Raw genomic sequence first — 19,827 nt, forward strand, 5'->3', positions numbered from 1 at the left:
CTGTACTGAAGACAGGTTGAATTTACCCATTTTCCTTTGCACTGTAACAGACTGGGGGTTGTCACAGTCATTGTCTTTAACAGCTAACAGAAGGTAACTTTGCAAATGTGCATTACTTTGTCATCACACAATTACACTTGCTATAAAATAACCAGTTTAGGGGAACTTGAAGATGCTGTTAAGGATAGTCATGTGCCCTGGTTTAAGCCATGGCAAACGTGATAGCTAACTGAAGAAGTTAATGTTTGTGGCTGCTCACCCTCTACTCCTCTCCTTGTTGGAGATTGCTGTCTTGCAGGGGGGAAGCTGAATGGGGGCTAAGTGCAGCCACTTGTGAACCAGCACAGATCACAACCTAGCAAATGAATGTAAATTGCTGGCTATTTCATTTGACATTAATATAGTTGGCTGTTATCCCAGGGCCTCAGAAACACCTCATGCATCTTGTTCAGCCTCTCCTGCTGTGGAAGCACTGACATTCAGAGAGGCCAATAGATGAGCTACTTTCACTGCAGAAACTGAACTCACTTGTAAAATTGAGTCAAAATTTGCTTACAGAAAGCATTATCCTTCCTCCTTCTCTCAGCAGCTTACTGGAAGAGAATCAGGAAGTGACACTGTTACGAACAAGGCAAGAGGTGTGGGGAAAGTGGCAGACATCAACAACACGTTCAAATGTTTTGCTCAATTCTGAAAAGACAGTAGGAGAACACAAAGGCCAAACAACTCTGACTAACTTAGCAAGTATACGTTCAGATAAAATATGCCACTTTTTTCTTCCACTCAGTTTAAATTTGGAGCCACAGTAACCTCTATTTCAATGAAGTTTTTAGTGATTCACAGTGGCATTAGAAAGGACTAGACTCATGGTAGCTGGCATCTCACAAATTCACAATGGGTAAGAGGGCTCCCATGTGCTCTTACTTTTGAGAAATTAAGTACGTATCTGTGCCCATCTTTGTCTCATTTTCAGAGCTTGTATGTCTGTAAGGGACTGTGAGTCCCTTGTAGATCAGGACTGGAAGTCCCAGTCTACAAAACTGCATTCCTTTGCTCAACCGGCGTTTCTGGCTGCAAAGGCTCCACCCCAGGGGGGCAACAAAGCTGGTGAAAGGGCTGGAAGCAATGTCCTGTGAGGAGCAGCTGAGGACTTTGGGATTGTCTAGTCTGGAGAAAAGGAGGCTGGGGACAACCTCTTTGCCCTCCACAGCTTCCTGAGGAGGGGATGTGGAGAGGGAGGTGCTGAGCTCTTCCCTCTGGTATCCAGTGATAGGACACATGGGAATGGTTCAAAGCTATACCAGGGAGGTTTAGGAATTAGGAAATTAGGAAGTATTTCTTTACCAAGAGGGTAGTCAAGCACTGGAACAGGCTCCCTAGAGAGATGGTCAATGTCCCATACCTGTCAGTGTTTGAGAGCTATTTGAACAATCCCTTAACAACATGCTTTAACTTGGGTCAGCCCTGAACTGGTCAGACAGTTGGACTAGATGATCATTGTAGGTTCCTTTCAACTGAAATAGTCTATTCTATTCTGTTCTGTTCTATATCAGGTTTACCACCAAAATAGCTTTCCTAAGTTATATGCCCAAGCCAGCACCAGAAATGCCATGGGAATATGAGGAATATGAAATGTTGTTCCATACTGAAATGCCTTTGAAAATGGGAATGAGAAAAGCAAGGCAAACATGCTCAAAGTATTCACTGCTGAATTCAGCTGGCTGCCAAATCAGGATGCAACTTGTGTTCTTTAGCAACTCTGCCTACAATGTGCTCTATGGTACCCTGTCCATCCATCACTGCAGAAGGCAGTTAAAAAATAGGTCTTACAAGGTGAATGAGTAAGTGTATACGGGGGTGAATGGCCTCTTCCAGAGGAATCAAAGAAAGCAGTTCATTTACTAACCCAAAATATATATGATACTGCAATTATAATAACAGGCTCTTATACCTTATCTTATACCTTATAACAGGTTCTTTATATCTTATAAATACAGTTCTTACCACAGGCAGCATCTTAAAAATGTCCTCTGTAATGAGGATGGTCTTTTTACTGTCCACTTCATAACTCATGTTACTTCCCAGTGGGCTGTTGTTTTGAGAAGCAATAAAATTGTGAACTGCATCACAGCAGGAAGCTAATTCTGATCTGCAAAAAACCCAAAGAAAACCTGCTCAAAGACAGACAAATAAGCAGGGAAATGTTGTTAGAGAAGTAGATCAATGAAAAACAGTTCTAATTAACTAAGCAACAAAATGTTATATGAACCCTTGACTTGCTTTTTAAAGCAAGTCCTTTTCACAGCAAACATTCAGAAATAATCAGACCAAGAACCCCTTCTCTTATCCTGTTTTTCTCTCTTGGTCTCTCTTTCCCATCCAGAAAAAGTTGTAATTGGTCTTCTCCTTACTATTACTCGCTTCAGCCCCCAAAGAATTAACAATGTGTTTTCCATCCACATAGAATGAGTGATTGTAGGAAATTAGAAGGCTGAAGAAAGAACCAAGCAGATTAAAGGAATGGTGACGGGAAGTACTGCCTATAGTACTTAGCGAACAGTTAAACAGTCACAGGCCAATTAATTAATAATTCATTATCACACCTGTTCAGCACACTTTTTCTGTGCACAGTACCACAGATAATAAATAGATCACATCACAACTTGAAAATAAGGAAGACGGATATCTTCATGGTAGAGACAGACAGCAAAGCTGCTCTCCAAAACAGCTAGCTTAAGTAGGTAAGACTGCAAGTGAATCACTCAAATTTTATGTAGGAGTGAAGGCTATCACCCATCTTACAATTCCTGCTGCCTCCAAACTTACAAAAATATTATGTGTGCAAATATCCTATGTTATTAACAGTAAGATGCAATGAAAAGCCCCATCATACCTTTGAAATCAGACATGAAATGCTGTAATTCATTTTGCTTTAGGGAACAATGTTCTTTCGGCTGCTACCTGATCTAATTTTCAGACTGTAAGGCTGAAATACTCATGGCCAGACATTATCTATCAATTGTCATGACATTAGGTGAGATATTAAGAAAACTACTAACCATTTAGAGAAGGAAATTCATTGATAACATAATTGCTTGGAATTTAGAAGATAACAGAGCACAGAATTCTGTCCTAACACTGAAGGTTAATTGTGAAGAAAAAATACAGATATATTTACAGTTGGAGCCAGAGGAATAGAAAAGCTTTGTTTCACACTTTTTCCATGAGTAAGGCAAAGCAACCCGTTGGAACTACTTAAACAATACAGGCCAAATTCTGGATAAGCTGACTTTAATAGGGCAAGACACAGATAAGAGAAGTTGCTTCATTCAACTTTATCAACAACGTACACAGGGCAAATATTCTTATAATAATATAATTCTATTTCTGATGGAGGTAAGACATAGTCCAGCACATGGAAGAACCCAAGGATTATGTTTCCTGGAAGACAAGGAAGATAATGAACAGGTCTGGGATAACTCTCAATCTGACTTCTCTTGAAATAATGGTCAAAAACGGAGGAAATAAAAGGTGGGAAAGTTGATTTGATTCATGCATAAAATACCAAATGAAAGATTACCATTTCAGTTGTCAAACGGCTTACTGTACATATTAACCCATTTTGAATACTGAGGTCTGAAACCCCTCAAAGTTCCCAGATGTGTGAGGAACACTGGCAACAACTGAGTGCTGCGGTGACACAGATCTGAAATAATCATACCAGGAGAGTTACCAGGAAATACATCTCCTGAGGGTGGAAACAGTAGGGCTCAGATTTCCACAAGCCATATTCAGCTCCACTCCCTGAATGCAGTGATTTCCACTGCCTTGCTCAAAGCTCTAATGAGCAGGGCAGGTCTGTGGTCAATTAAAACCGCTAGGTACAAGGGTGGGGATGCAACCAAGACCATGCTCTTGTGAGTAAGGAGGTACACACATGGTGAAAACAACTGAGCATATAGCATACTATTTTAAGCATATAGAAAAATACAAATGGAGCAATGAGGCAGGAGAGTGCAATGATTAAGTACGAAAACACTGGATGTTATTGAACCACTCTTGACTAGGGTCTACTTGCTTTTTCTGTACACTTTTTCCTATAAGCAGCTCTTTCTAACCTTAATATGTACTGCAGTAATAAGAAGATTCAGGCATCACTGTCATGCCCTGAGGGCACCATCAAGCCTCACTACCCCTGTCCAACCCCAGGGGCCACCCCCATCCTGCTCATGACACTGGGCCCCATTTCAGCCCTCCAGAGCCATCAGTCCCTGCCCAGCAACACCACAGCAGGGACAGTTTCCAGCTGTGCCCATCCCATCCTATGGCACATGCCCATGTCTAGGGCTGCCTCACTCCTTGTTAGGGTGCAAGGAGCCTGGCTGCCAGAGTCTGCTCTGCCAGCAGGTTATTGCGCTGGGACCCCATTCCCTGACCCTCAAGGAGCCGCCATCCCTCACTGCTCTCTGGCAATCACATGGAGATGAGGGATCACAAACCTCATAATTTTGCTTTCTTTGATTCTTTTCTTAAAGCTAGAAGTAGCTAAAAGGCCTAAATATTATGTGTAAATCACAGGAGGTTCAGAGGAGAAGGAATAACACCAAAATATTCTTGCTCAGCTTTAGTTCTGTGTGTGATGGCAACCAGAACCTGAAAAAGCAAACTGATGACAGATAACAGTCATTAATACAGATGATATGGGTTTGTTTTTTATTACTCATTCCACAGGAATGAGTTCTTCAATAAAAGCAGAAATAGTCTGGAAGAAAAATGGATATCAGAATTAATAAGAAAATAACTGTTTAAATTAATATTATGGATCCACTGCACAAGTAAAACAAAGCCAGGCTAATTCAGAAACACAGTGAAAACAAGAGAATAGATACTGATTAATGATACCTTTTCTGATCTTACCTAAGAGCATACATGCTAAAAATTTGGAGGTAACAATAGAAACCTCCTACTTAGATCAAATCATGACACAGAGTCTCACTGTACCAAAGCATTTATGTACAGAACTTCAGCAGGAATGCATGTAACCTGTAGAAAGCAATACCCACTAACAATATATTTAACTCTCTGTTCATATAGGATTTTGCACATATGGTACGTCTACAACTGACAGCAAAGGATAACAAAGAGGTAGAGACAAGGCAGTTCAAGCAATCTGTTACTGCAACTGTCATCATAGTATTAATGTCATATGTGGTCTTTTTCATGAGGTAATGACACCCTTAAGAACATGTACTTCATAAGATTAAGACATGTATCATACAAGTTCAGAGGAGGACCACAAAGATAATCAGAGGGCTGGAGCGCCTCTGCTATGGAGGCAGGGTGAGAGAGTTCAGCTTGTTCAGCCTGGAGAAGAGAAGGCTCTGGGAGACCTTAGAAAAGCCTCTCAATACATAAAGGGGACCTACAACAAGTCTGGAGAGGGACTGTTTACAAGGGCATATAGTGATAGAACAAGGGGGAATGGCTTTAAACTGCGAGAGAGGAGATTTAGATTAGATATTAGGAAGAAATTCAAGGGGGATGAGACACTGGCACAGGTTGCCCAGAGAAGCTGTGGCTGCCCCTGCCCTGGCAGTGTTCAAGGTCGGGTTGGATGGGTCTTTGAACAAGCTGGTCTAGCGTGAGGTGTGTCGCTGCCCATGGCAGGGGGGTTGGAACTAAATGATGTTTACTGGCCCTTCCAAACCCAACCATTCCCTGCTTCTACACAGTCCACTCTAGCAGAAGTCAGAAAGTACCTGCAGGATCTAAATATGCTGATGTAGTTTCTTTGCAGCTCCTGTAGTAGCTCTGTAGCTAAGAAGCATTTTAGCTGGTTCAGTGCTTGTGTACAGGCTGTATGTGCCCGCTGACAAGACACAGCGTGCACACATCTGCAAGAGATTGCAAGCATCTCAACATCTTCCTGTCGACAACTCAATTTGAACCAGCCATAAGGGCCAAAGCAGTCAGTCTAGGGCTAGCAGTTTCTCAGGTGATCCAAAGACCAGAACTGCCCTTATCCTGAATGAAATGGGAAGAATCTAGAAGGGTGAAATCTGTCCTTACGGAATAAGTTTGTACAGAGTTTAAAAACTCCCCTCTCCTCCAAACTACTGATACAAGCACCAAGACGACCTTTGATTCACCCTTCTGCAATAAGTAGGATTCTTTTTTCAGAACACATTCTTTAATTAGGAATGCTTAGCCAAAGTCATTTTGCTCTAGATTTTTAAAAATATTTTATTCAGATATATATCTGGTGTGAAAACGCACTTGCTTCTGCACCAAAACTTTACACAGTCTCCTACTCTGGGACACAGGAAAGAGAATATAGCACTGGAACTGTCTGCTCCAGCCTAAAGCTGGAGCACTGGGCTAGCGCAATTAACCATGATCCTCAAGGGGCTGCAGTACCCCCAGGAGAATGGGAGCCTGCAGAACCTGACAAAACTGTGTGAACTTGATAGCATTTCTTCTGTGTAAACTACACTTCAGTGTGATGCCAGTGTCTGCAGACCTGGGGCCAGAGGGCATTCTTCATTGTTGAGGACAGTGTGAACTAGTTCATTGTCATTATACATTGGACTAAATTAAGGTGGGAGGAGAGGAACAGTGGATGGGGATGGACACTGCAGAAGTATCAGAACACACAGAACATTCCTCTAAATAGTAAGTGCTCAACTGTCATCAAAGGCCACACTTGGGACAATGAGGCAAATAATCATAATTTGCTCTCAATTTGCTTAGTTTAAAGCTAGGAAGCACAATGAAACAGGTACAGAATTTCAACAGTTTGAGACTTTTAAACTTCTTTCAGTAATGGTCTCAGTCCATTTGACTCTAACTCACCTTTTACTAACATCTGTACAAGCAACTGTTGGCAAAAAGAAATACCAGTGCTATTATAATGCACTTGCACATTATCCACACCAGCAATGCTCACACAGACATATCTCTCTGTGGATTTTCAGTTACCCAAGACACATAAACACCACATAAAAGGGATAACCAAACCCAAAGTAAGAATAGCAAATATTTAAAGCTGTAACTCCTGTAAGCCTCATGCTAAGTGTATCTCACAGCACAGTTTGTAATATCATTTGAATAAAGGGCAAAGTATTCCAAGCAACAAAAGTCTGAGAATTATTAATAACCAGATAAAGTCTATGCTTGACTAATAGCTTGCATTAATACTTCACCTAACTTGGGTGTTTGCAACCATTAGCTCATGTGAGTTATTGTCCTGTACATGTGAAGACAGCAAGGACTCTGAGGTTTCATGTTAAAGAGACTGTCTTGTCAGTACAGAGAAGCACCTACAAAATATCCCACTGTGTAACAGCAGTCAAGGGTGTGACCACAAATAGTGAGACTACCTTTCATGTATGCCCACTGCTGTAAAACCTTATAATGAGCAAGCAATTATCTTACTGTACTGCACTGGGGGCTCTAGACAACCATATGGGTCAGGCAGGCTCTTGTCAATCCAAGTCAATAGCATCAGTGTGCAATGAGGCATATTATCCCAATCTTTTAGAAAAGAGTGGTTAAATCTCATGTCTGAAACAGAATGTGTTGAAGGAGAATGCTGCTCCGACAGCTCTTAAACTGTCCATAAATGAAGTACCATCATAAATGTCTACAGCAGTGAAAGCCAACAGGGTTGAATCTGAAATCAAGACTGCATATGTAAAAAGTGTAATAAAATTGCCAAACCAAAGACTATTTAAAGAGTCTGCCATGAAGACATAATTAATTCAGTCTGATTCCATATTAGGTTCCCCTCATAGGAATCCTCCAGCCTTCAGGAAGTATATAGTCTGTAGAGCAATTAAAAATTCAACTATTTCTCCAAACTGTCCCCAATTACTATCTCTCAACCCCACCTTTTTTCTGAAAGAGAAAAAAGTCTCTGAATATATACTCCTGATTTTACATATGATCTGTTAAACCTATGGAGCAAATGTACTCTTAAGTCAGACTGTAATCTCGGAGTTCTGCATGTTTTCTTGCATACTCCAATGAAAGATTTCAGACAGTAGAGTAGAATTATTGACCTGTTTAGTGTTAGGAAAGCTATTGATTATGCAGTCGTGTAAGCTTATGAAAGCATAAATTGACCTTGAAGGGTATTTTATTTGTGTTTCAACTGTGGTTCACTGCAGTACACAGATGTTGTGAGCAGCACTGTTATTTATATACCACAGTGTAGCACACTACAAATTAATCTCTTCAAGGAGTGGGATTTTATAATCTGCAGGAATGTTTAACACACACTTTTCAGAAGAGATATTAAAGTGGGAAAAGGCTAATAGAGGTCAAGTGGAATAAAAAGCAGGAGGGAAATTACAGGGCTAGGAAAATGGGTTGATCTTTGAACTATTCTTTTCAAGATCCAGGGGGTTTTAAGCAGTATTGTATTCTTTTTAAAAAAAAGATTTAAGATATTTTGGTAGGGTGGAGCAGTGTGCCAGCTAAACTGCAGGAATCTCCTTCTCCCATCATTATCAGACGCAAATAAGGGTTGTCAGGATGGTATTTCTGTGGGCAGAGGGGCCATTATCCACAGCTCACACAGGGCTATTTCACTCTGATACCACTCCTGAAGAACTGTTTCGCTGCTTTGCCAGGCTCCAAGCTCAGCAAGACAGCACAGAAATACAATGCCCAGAGGCTTCACTGAAACACAGCATCTGCTTAGCCTTTCTCCATAGCCTCCCTCCCTCCCCCCACAGTAATTTTGAAGGCTGTTGTAGCCATTTCTTAGCTTCCAGCAAAAACAGGAGTTGCAACTATTTGGAAAACCTGCAGATTATTTGCCACCATGGGTGTGCAGCTCAAATGAGAATAAATTGAGCTTAGAAATCTGTACAGCAAAGGGATGTGGAGGTGTAAAAAAAAAAAAAAACAAACAAACAACAAAACGATTACAGCTTGCACCTAATTGGGCTCTGTAATTTCTTGCACTAATGAAACATTTCTTTTAAGTGGAAAACCTTTGAAGAATACTAATATAATAATTAATATTCAGGTTACCTAGGGAACCTGAGACTCCACTATATGTAGCTAGAAGGGCCTTTGCCGAGGAAGCTACTCAGCACAGCTTTTTTTCCTGGAGCTTTGAGAATGACACTTCTAGGCAGCTGTGAGATTACTTCCCCCCCCTTTCAGAGTTTCTACCAATCCTCTCTTACTGTCTTATAACCAAGAGATCTGAGGACTTGCTTTGCCTAAAACAAGTTAAAGCTGATGTGAATCTGAAAAGGGAGGGAGAACTCTGGTGGGCTTAGAAACAAAGAGGTAATATGGAGAATGCCTGATGATTGTAGAGCCATAAAGAAGAGAAATGGAGGGAAAAAAAAAACCAAAAACACACAAAACCAACAAGCACAGCTAAATTTCATAAAGGAAAGGTCTGCATAACAAAATACTTAACTAGTTCTCTATATATCAGTAGCAGTAAACATCAGAGAAGGCTTTCCCTAAACCACTGTTAGTAGGATGCCATTTATACACCCTTCTGTTGTGTTCTGTTCTGCTAGTGTTGTGAAGTTAGATAAAACCTCTTTAGTGACAGCTGACAAACACTACTGTGGGGCACAATAAATCTTGACTAGGATTGCAAGAGCAGTGAATCCAGTGCTTGCACTTTCTCCTTTGAGGACAGCCTAAATCTGGCAGTGGTGATGTCAGCGTTACTGATACTGAAATAAGTGAAGGGTCAGGAGCCTGGTTCCCTGACAGAGAGACTGGACAAATAAAAAAAAATTAAAAAAAAAAAAAAAAAAAAAATCAACCAGAGAAGAGTGACTGTGGATATGGGATGTATTAAAGAGAGAATCATGGCTTGTACTCGCCTCATGATTCTTCTTGATTTTGAGAGCTGCATGGCTAAATGTTATAGAGCTGTCAAGAACCACTGACCACTGCCAGACAGCAATACAGCCAAGTGCGTGTGAGCCTGCACAGCAGAGAATCTTTAGAGGAAGCCATTTGGGAAAGGAAAAGGGCAGCTCTCTGCCAACAAATGTACACAGTTTGCACAGCTGCATGGCAAAGCTGAGCTAGACAGTAGAGGGTCAACCTAGAATCCTGCACTCTGTTAGTAAAAGCATTGTGGTTTGTGCCATGCATGGCTGTCGGTTGTAATGCTTCTGGCAAAAACAATGACAAATATTTCTTTCCTGCATTGCAGTTCTAATTCATATTCTTTTATTTGGCCTGGACCTGCTGGGAGCATGGCTTACAAAGAGAATCAATGTGTACTCATTGGCACACAGTGCTGTCTTCGAGGAACACAAGAGTTACTGGCTCAGATCGTATATTCCCTCACTCCACTACCAGGATGACAGTAGCCAACAGCAAAGACTGTTGGAAAATGCAAGAAAGGTTCTCTGAAAAATTCACTACCCCACAGAAAGCTGGTTTTGAACCTTATTAATTAGAGGTTAGTTTATGCCCTGAAGCACAAGACATTAAATCCCTTATAAATATGCATGCCTGTTCTTCAGAACTTCAGGATAATACAGAGTTGTCATAAAATTGACACCACACCTGTGAAGCATGAAAGTGCTCACTCCATTTAACAGATGGTCAAAGAGGGAAAGAGGTCAAGCATGTTCTCTGCAGTCTAGTCAGCAGGCAGACTTCTGCTGGCACTGGCAGGTGAGTAGTATGACACAGGCAGCTTCAAGCTCTGCTCCTGAAGGTGGCTAGCTGTATTACTCAATTCCTGCTGCACAGCCCCTCCGAGATTAATTTCCTCTTCTGCAAAATGGGTGTATTTATCTACCTACTCAATGAGATTTTTAGAACTGAGTAATACTTGTAACACACAATTATTATGCATTACTGACACTAGGCAAAGTTAGAAAAAAGAAGAAATGTACTGCCAAGGGATTATTAACTCATTTATTATACCGCATTTCTAGAAGCTCTGTACCCCATAGAGCTCTGTCAATGCATCATTTCTCAGCTAGAGTGCCCTCACTAAGCTAGTTTCAGGCTCTTGTGCTTAAGATAAAATCTGATAAAAAAACATGGAGTGTATACAGATTTAGGCAGTAAATTTTATACTGAATTTGTTTCTCTCTTTCTTTAATCATATTTTTAAAGCCTCTATTGACCAACTGCTAAGAGCCTTGAAAGTCTCCAGTAGGGTATGGGACCAGGGATAATTGTAAGATTTTAATATCCTATTTCTAAAAAACAACAGACAGGAGTTTGAGACAATGGAAAAATAAAAGACTGATGCAAAAGCACACATCTTTTGTAAAACAATCATCTGCAATGCTCTAATCTGAAGGACCAGTCCTTGGTCATAGCAACAGAAATTTTGGATGATATCAAAGCAGATCAAATATCATAGGGACAGAAGAATATGCAGTATTGCCATTAGAATTGCAGCATGGGTTGTGTCCATATGAACAAAATGCTTGCAAGTGGTGGCTGGTCTGTTCGGAAGTTAAAAAGACTGGACAACAATAAGCCTAAATGTAGCAGGGTGAAGAGCAGATGAGAGCAGCTTCACCTCTTGTCAACTCTGTACAGGACACCTGCCTGTTCTTAAGCAGAATGGGCTGCTTCTACAGCTCCTTATCACACTCCGATATCCCTGCGCACAGTTAAAGCCTGTCCAAGTTAACTGAAAGTTTCTTAAACCTTAACCATGTGTATTCTCCTACCTCAGCTTTTGGAAACACAATTAGTCAGTTACAATACACAACAAACACAGCAATTTCTGTTACACAGAAAGCTTCGCGCACACACCCCAAAATTACTTCTTCCAAAGGTATCCTGCTGGGCATGGATATTCAGTTTTCAATGCTGGTTAACTCCAGAGGTGGAAGACAGGTCAGTTTGTTTATTTTTAATGATCATGACAGAATCTTTAATTCTGTTCCATGTAATAACGTAATTCAAGAGAGAAATTCACCCTGGAGAAAACAGGGTTGGCACAGTGAAGCTGCTCTCTAAAATCAGCATGATGCACTTCCAAATGATAGTGGAAGCTTTTCAGAGACCACCGTCCCTACTGAGCATGAATTTATGTGCCATCTTGAAAAAGGACAGATGTAATCACGTGCTTACATGCTCAGGGGTTTCAAACCTAGCATGCAGCATCAAATCTAATGAGTGCTTTGGGCATTTCTGTAATAGAAGCAATAGCCTTGGGGTGAGAAATACACTGCTTCATTATACAGTCTTTTACCAGAGTGCCAGCTCAGATGGACAAAATCACATTACTGATTTTTTTTTTTAAATATTGTAGGCTTTATGATAGGAGTATTTTAATCCATTCTACCCAAGTTAGTTAACTATTTGTTACAGTGGAGGTGGGTGAATTTGCTTCATTTATCCTACTCAGTTTGCACAGTTCAATTCAAATAAATAAGAAGAGCCTCAACAGCAAAAGGTTAATAGAAATGTACAGCTACAAATGTAGTCTAAAAGCAACACAAAATTATGTTTTCAGAAGGGAAGATTTAAAATTATGGCTTGTTATACAAATCTAGAGTAAACTGTTTTTCTAAGTGAGACAATGAAAATTACCTGAATTTCATAGATTCTTCTGGTCTCCTTATCCAGGTGCAGTTCTGCAGTTTTGTGACGATGTGAAGATAATAGTCTTCTGTATATCTAAAAAAGGCAACAGCAACAACATCAACACTATAGCTGTATGTATATTTAGAAACAGTCTCTAAAACATTCAAATGATGAATGTATTAATAATAATGTGCACAGTGCATATATAATAGGTTGCTTTTAGAACTCTATGACCCATTTTATTTTTGTAATTTGTAACAGTACTATCCTCATTTAATTAACACAACCTATTAAAAATCTCTTCTTAATAGTGATGCCCTAATGAACTTTTCAGAAACTTTCCAAAGTACACTGGTTTCAAACTTCAATATTTGATCATTAATACCTTCAAGTTATTTGAAATCATCTCAAGTGCAGAAGTTCAAAATAATTCAAAAACCTTCTTACACTTGGTGTTTCAAGACTTCAAAAATGTTTTGAAATGTGGCTCTTGCAAGCCAAGATAAAACATGACACTTCTTATGCCTTTTCCTCCATTTACCTTATAGACTCCTTAAAGCCCAGTCCAATAATCTAAGAACACAGACCCATATTTACAGATGTAAATTTCCTTCAAATTATCTCTTAAACATAACAATCTATTGTTTTACAACAACCAGGACTTTGGTTATATTGTTACATGTAACCAAAGAGCTTTCGCTTCCCTTTAAAACCTTTCAAGAGATTCATATTTGTCTATATGTTTAGTACTTCAGACCACATAAGTTAAAAGAATGGAGACATTTCTTCCCCTATAGGTTCAATGTTATTACTTCTTCCATTTGTGCCCGGATCCTAACAATAGTTTTGAAAAGGACTTGGGGAATGGGAAGAAGAGATGACATGGATGCAATGACTACTAATTCTATGGGACTAACCTCTTCAGAAAAGATCTACTTTCTATTATTTTAGCAAAAATGGCTTAGTGCTGGCCCAAAACCAAATGATCATGAGTTTATTTAAGCTGTACCTTACAAGTGAGTATTTTGAATAGTTTTACAAGAGTTACACATAGCAAGAAATCTCACTGGTTTTTAAATGTAGCATAAAAATTGCTAAAAAGGAATATTAAAAAGGTTGTAGCGGGCTTGCAGCAGGAGAGGTCAACCCAAAAGTTTCATTCTCTGTCTGTGTTCAACATGCTTTTAGTACCACAGCTTTATGGCAAACATTTGAAAGAACAGATCCCTTTTTTTGTTTGCTTCATAAAAGTACTGCACCTGCTAAAGGTAACTTATCTACCCCTGAGTAAAATCATGTCCTATTTTCACACAGAAAAAGAAATGAAACTATTAAGAGGAATATGACATTAGAACTGGTCTTTGTCTCAAGTTTGCTCCTGTGACATGTATGATTTTCATTCTCCAGACTTGGCAGACTCTTAACAGAACTAGTTGATTGTGACTAAACTGATTTTATTGAGCCCTTGCACTGCTCAGAAAGAAGGAATAAATGGGCAGAACTGACAGAAAAGCAAAACTAGTTTCATTGCCGCTGTAGCTGATCTGACCTGGTGCAGCACATGCTTCGTCCTTCCAGTCCAACTCTGAATTTGTTCCCTCCCTTGTGCCACTCGCTGCTGGTACTTACTTGACTCCACCTTGGTTTTGTTTCTACCAGCTTTTACACTTGTCAAAGGCCTTCATAGGACACTAAGTTGCTACCATGCCAAAAAAAAAACCCACCAAAATCAACAACCTCAGAAGAAAAAAAAAAAAAAAAAAAAATGGAAATACATTTTCTTTAGTGTGTTAAATGAGATCAGGAAAGACACCACTTAAGAACACTGCCACTATAAGCAAGGAGTGATGGGAGCGGAGAAACTGGGAACAAGGCCTTCTTATTTTGGCAGCTGCATGCTGGTGTGTTGTATTAGCAGCCTTGGAACTGCAGCCAGAGAAAATGGAACTGCTTTCTTGCTGAAGCTGCTACCTAAATTGGCTCACCATGGGGTCAGGGAAGTGTTAGTACCAGCACAGGGCAGGAAGGGAGTGTGTGTGTGGGGGAAGATGGGATAGAAGCACAGGACCAAAATAGCCTATGCTAATATTTAATCACTTATCTAGTTTTATTCCTTAAGGGTAAATGATAAATAACTCTTAGATGCTGGGACTTTTGGATAAATTCCAAAAATGAATAGGATAACAGAGCATGAAGAGTTACTTAGACTATAATTACCCAAGAGAAAAAAAAACAGAAAAAGTAAATTCCACCCTAAAGACATTGATAAGATGAAGATCAGACTCAGAAAGAAAAATTACCATCAGCTCAGAAAGAAACTGCATGCACTGACAAGTTATTAGCAACTTACAGGGAAACATTTAGTAAGGAGAAAAATCAAAGCATCACCCATAATGCTAGTTCTGAGGCTTTGTGAGAAACACAGGCACTCACTGTCACAAACTGTAAGGACCTTCCTGTAACAGAAGCTGCACCTATGGTAAAAATACCAATAATGCAAGAACCCTGCTGCCTTTCCACTACTATTTACTGGGTGGAATCACTCAGCAAGAGGTTTCTAAGCTCAGCAGCTCACCTAGAAAAGCACCACATGCAGGTTTTTAAAAGGCAGACCACCACCTCTGCTCACCCTACACATCCAGTTTTGCTCCTTTTGTGACTTACAAAGGCATGATGGACTGTCAGAACTCATCTTTGCCAGCACTGGCAGAGACATCCCAGTAGCATGTGCTGGGGGCCAGGGGACAGCTCCCAGCCATGACAGGTCTGCAAGGCAGCCACCACATCTGCTCACCCCAATATAAGGCTTCCACGCAATGAGCTCTACTTTAACAGACAATATTCCCATTGATTAATTTTTTTTAAAGACTCAGAGTGAAGCTCTGGGATTTGCTGCAGCTGGGTTTACAGCCCAGAAAGCTTTGTTTTCCTCTCAGAAAGCCTATTTTAGCATTCCTGCTTTAAGGGAGCCTTGGGGAGTCATTCCTCCAATCGAGGACAGTCCAGAAGGCCATCAGGGTATCATTTCATGGCTCTGCTGTAACCCAGACAGTCCTCTTCTCCACTATTCCATTTTAAAGAGCTGGAACAATACCTGTATTTCCTCTGGTACCCAGGTGCTTACAGCACTTATTCACTAAAAGGGGTTTATTACCAAGATAAAAAAGCTCAGGTAAATTGAACTATGAAAATACATGGACAAGACAACAATGACAGTGCTGAGAATAGTGAATGAAACACATTTTGTTCTGGTTTTGTCTACCACTTGCACCACAGCCATTATAATAACTTGCTGTTGTAGGAAATTCATCCTGTAAGAGCCTTGCTGACAAATAACACCTGGAAGGGTTTTTTGTCTATAGTACTTGTCAGGTACATAGTGACCTTCTATATTAACTGCAGTGGCTAAGGTAGAATCATTATGCACAGCTGAGGCACTGACGAAGTATAAGTACCTTCTAATTTCTGGCAGATATCTAAAGGACAACAGCAAGGACGGAAGTGTTTAGAAAGTAGGGAGACAATAGGTAAAATGTCAGAACAGGAAGACAGATGCGGCCTGACTGTTACTTGCTATAACTAAACAACTACTGGGGGAGAGGGGGAGGGGTGGCAGAGGGAAAAGAGGAAATGGCTATTTGAATTAGAAGGAAAATTGAGCAGCAAGAGTGAAAAAATGAGATATTCCTACTTGGCAGCTCATGTTCAAGAAAGAAGCAAATAAAAAGAGAAATAACTACAGGAAATGCAAGAGAAAAGGACGGTCCCTTTTGCCTTTGGACACTTTAATAGTACCAAAACAGCTATTAGTTTTTAAAGCCCTCAGGAGAGTGTGCACAGGGCTTGCTCTAGAATAAAAATGGAAAATTGCCAGCAAAACTCAGCATTTCAGGCTCTTTATCACCACCAGCACATACCTGCTGTAATAATAAGTTCCCACTTACATTGCGTTTTTTACTATCAAATCATTTGACAACCTTTAAACTAGCTATTTTTTCCCTTTCTGCCAACTTAAGAGGAAGGAGTATCCAGAATGTCCCTGAAAGTCTAGAACTGCAATATAAAACATTTATATACCGTGCCTGTGGGTCACAAAAAAGCAACACAGATCCCTGAAGCTCCTCTCAGTGAAAGGCAATGAGTTGCAATATTCATGGCACAAAGCAATCCCTTCCTCCTTCGTTCCAAGCATGTTTCTCTTCCTATCTGCCTAGCTCATCTTCTGCCTTGTTAAATGGTGCAGCTCCTTTCTCTTTAGTCACAGAATAGAGGTCTCACACTTGGTAGAGTTTCTCCTACAGTCTCAGCTCCAAAACGTTCTAGGTATGAAGAGCTCATCTGCATTGCTGCAGCCTGTACAATTTTGTACCACATGGAATAAATAACAGCATTTATATTGCTATAGCTGGATTTTGGAGGCACTACTGTGACTGGTTGTCCCTCTCTTGCTGTTAATCACTGAATTTTAAAGTCAACTGTGTTCTTTGACCTCTGTTTGCCAGTCTCTGTTTTGGCTCTCACCAGCAGCGCATCAGTAACATAGTGGTCTAACACCTTTCAAAAGAGTAAAACTTCAATAACAGTGTTGCTGATGATGTGGAATGTTGGTGGGAGGAAAGGTTACAGAGGAGAAAAAATAAATAATTAAGAGTAAAGACAGAATGCTGAGAATATGGTGACTTACAAACAGGTGAAAGGAGGGGGCAGAAAAGACAGAGAAGTTTTAAAATTGTGATAAAATTTGACATCTCCAGTCCTTTGAATGGGGAAAAGCACATAATTATTTCTAGGAGAGCTTTTTTGCATTCCACTTCTCTTCACAAATGGGGGGGGGGGGGGGGGGGGGGGAAGCTTTAAATCTTCCAATTTTAAAGCAATCATGTCAAATAATTAATTTTAAGCTAGAACCCAGTCTTGATGGGAAGCCTTTCTCATTTACAATGTTTTATTTACTGGTGCATCCATATAGACAAAATGTTACATGTCAAAAGCAATGTGCTGCCTCTCCCACTTTCACTTTAGAAAGTGGCAAGGAATGTGAGCAGGGCTGATATCAAAGATCTTTTTTCCATGTTGGGAAAAGGCAGAACAGAAGGTTAAAATCCAAAATTAATCTGGGATTTTTTTTTTTTTTTCAATGTAGCCAAAATTGAGTATTTTTTGCCTGTGAACCATTCATTATAATGAGTAAAATTAATTAGCAATTTTTTATGCTAGTACATTTTCATACCTACTCTAGTGAATACACTGAAAAGAACCCATTAACGGAGGTTGCTCATAGCAGGAGTGTTCACCAATCAGGAAAAAGACACTCAAGAATGAAATTATACCTCACAAATTCTGTACAGCCTTTTGTGAATATCTTGGAATAAAATGTTGCTAACTGGCAAGGAGAAATCTTGCTTATATTGTGAAAATAAGAAAAATAAAATACAACCTTGACTAAATCTAATTCATGTGAAAGAAAAAAATGCAGGCAAACATTAGTTATATAATTTCAGTTTCCGGTTGTATAGCTCCACATTAATATCACCAAGAATTATGTGAAAGAGGGCAATCTTCTACCCTCCTACTTAAAACAAACAAAGCAGAAAGCACAGCAAACACCTACCTTTTCTTCTTGGTAGATGATGATAAAATGTTGTCCTGAATTGCCTTACATTTTGAAGCCTGTTCGAACTGGTAAATTCCATTTTTATTAACAGCTGTTCTGTTGGGAGGGGGGGGGGAGAGGAGGAGGAGAAAAACAAAAAAGGAACAAACTTTACAAGACAGAACATTCCCTGACAATGCTGTCACATTTTTTGCTATATCAATATGATTAATAACCACTGATTTAGCTGAAATCATCACCAAAGAAATCTTATTGACATATGGTGAAGCTCTTGTATAAAAGGGGAGTTTGCTGCTAGTGACGATAAAAATGTTTGATTCGTCAAAGTAACCCTATTTCATAGTGTGAATTGTATTTTCTGCTTCACACTGTAATCAGAAAATGTAATTAGAAAGAGAAATGAAGTGGGAAGCCTCTGGAAGATTATGTTTTGCAGATATTTAAAATATTCACCAGTAAAATATTTAGCAGATGCAATTCCCTAAACTTGTTGATGAAATGCAATATTCTGAGCCAATATAATATATACAGGAAACACCACAGGTGAAGTGGATCTTTCCACTTGGACCTTAACTTCTTAAGCTTAATACTTCCTCCCTCTTTTATTGTTTATTTACACAGTGAGGATAAACATTTGTAAAAGGAGCCAAGGCAAGTGCCAGACAGTGATCTTTAAATCTTGTTGCCTTATTTTTGCCAAGCTCCTGTGTGGTCCCCTTGCCCTGGTAGCCCTAGTAGAAGATTGAGCCGGAAATTAGTGAATGACCAAGATACCGGTGTCTTATTCCATTCACCTCGATTCACCCTGTATCGAGGTTCAGTCTCATACTATCACCCTCTTCTATCATCAGCCTTCTGCTGTGGGTGTTGTCTTTTATTGTGACGTTTTTTATTTTTCTTGCTCTTCTTCACCCTTCGCTCTTCCTCCCCTCCCCTTTCCTTTTGGGTTCTTTCTACTGATTCACTGCTTATAGACCACTTGAATATTGCAACCTGTTTGTCCAAACCAGAAACAGAAATACAGAAGACAGATGCTGTGTCATTCACTCCTGGGCATGAGCTGCAGCAGTGAACAGAACCTGTGCTGTTCTTAGCAACACAGAACAACTGAGCCATCTCTGTACAGAGGCACTCATACACAAAGAGAAAGGGTCTTCCTGGTTTGTACACAATGTGCTGTGCTGCTGAACCATGATTCATTTTACCAACAAGGACCAAAACGCCATTGCCTTCACCTGTTAAAACATGCTGACCACTAAACAAGATTTCTGGCAAGCCGATTTTGAAGTTTAGTTGGGAAAGATGCCATTTCAAGTCACGGAATCATAGAGTGGCTGAGGTTGGGAGGAACTTCTAGAGGTCATCTGGTCCAACCTCCTGCTCAACCAGGGGCACCTAGAGTCAGTTTCCCACAACCATCTCCAGATGGCTTTTGAGTGTCTCCATAGATGGAGACTCCACAACCTCCCTGGGCAACCTGTGCCAGTGCTCAGGCACCCTCACAGTGAAATAGTCTTCCCTGATGTTCAGAGGGAAACGCCTGTGTTTCAGGTTGTGAACATTGCCTCTGGTCCTGCCACTGGCCACTGCTGAGAACAATATGGCTCTATTCTCTTTGCAGCCTCCCTTCAGGTATTGGTAACGTCCCCCTTGAGCTTTCTCAA

General features: G+C 40.2%; 1 protein-coding gene across 10 annotated transcripts in view; it reads right to left on the reverse strand.

The window, feature by feature from the left end:
* The window catches only part of ST8SIA6 (ST8 alpha-N-acetyl-neuraminide alpha-2,8-sialyltransferase 6), a 47,153-nt gene that overhangs the window by 18,967 nt on the left and 8,359 nt on the right, over positions 1-19,827 (reverse strand). For 7 of the 10 annotated variants that reach the window (XR_008975288.1, XM_057432701.1, XM_057432703.1 and 4 more), the window contains 3 exons: positions 18,161-18,259; positions 12,556-12,642; positions 2,005-2,149 (listed from right to left, as the gene is read on the reverse strand). Coding sequence is in view for 9 of the 10 variants with exons in the window: in XM_057432701.1 (XP_057288684.1) it covers positions 2,005-2,149; positions 12,556-12,642; positions 18,161-18,259 (331 nt within the window). In the remaining variant the exon portion in view is untranslated. Of the gene's footprint in view, positions 1-2,004; positions 2,150-2,893; positions 2,987-12,555; positions 12,643-18,160; positions 18,260-19,827 lie in introns of all 10 variants that reach the window. The other 3 variants (XM_057432706.1, XM_057432705.1, XM_057432710.1) reach the window with 2 other exon arrangements.

This window comes from Pezoporus wallicus, unplaced genomic scaffold (genome assembly GCF_028554395.1).
Source record: "Pezoporus wallicus isolate ANWC-B61680 ecotype Strahan unplaced genomic scaffold, APGP_CSIRO_Pwel_v1 scaffold_2584, whole genome shotgun sequence".
In the NCBI taxonomy this organism is placed as follows: Eukaryota; Metazoa; Chordata; class Aves; order Psittaciformes; family Psittacidae; genus Pezoporus; species Pezoporus wallicus.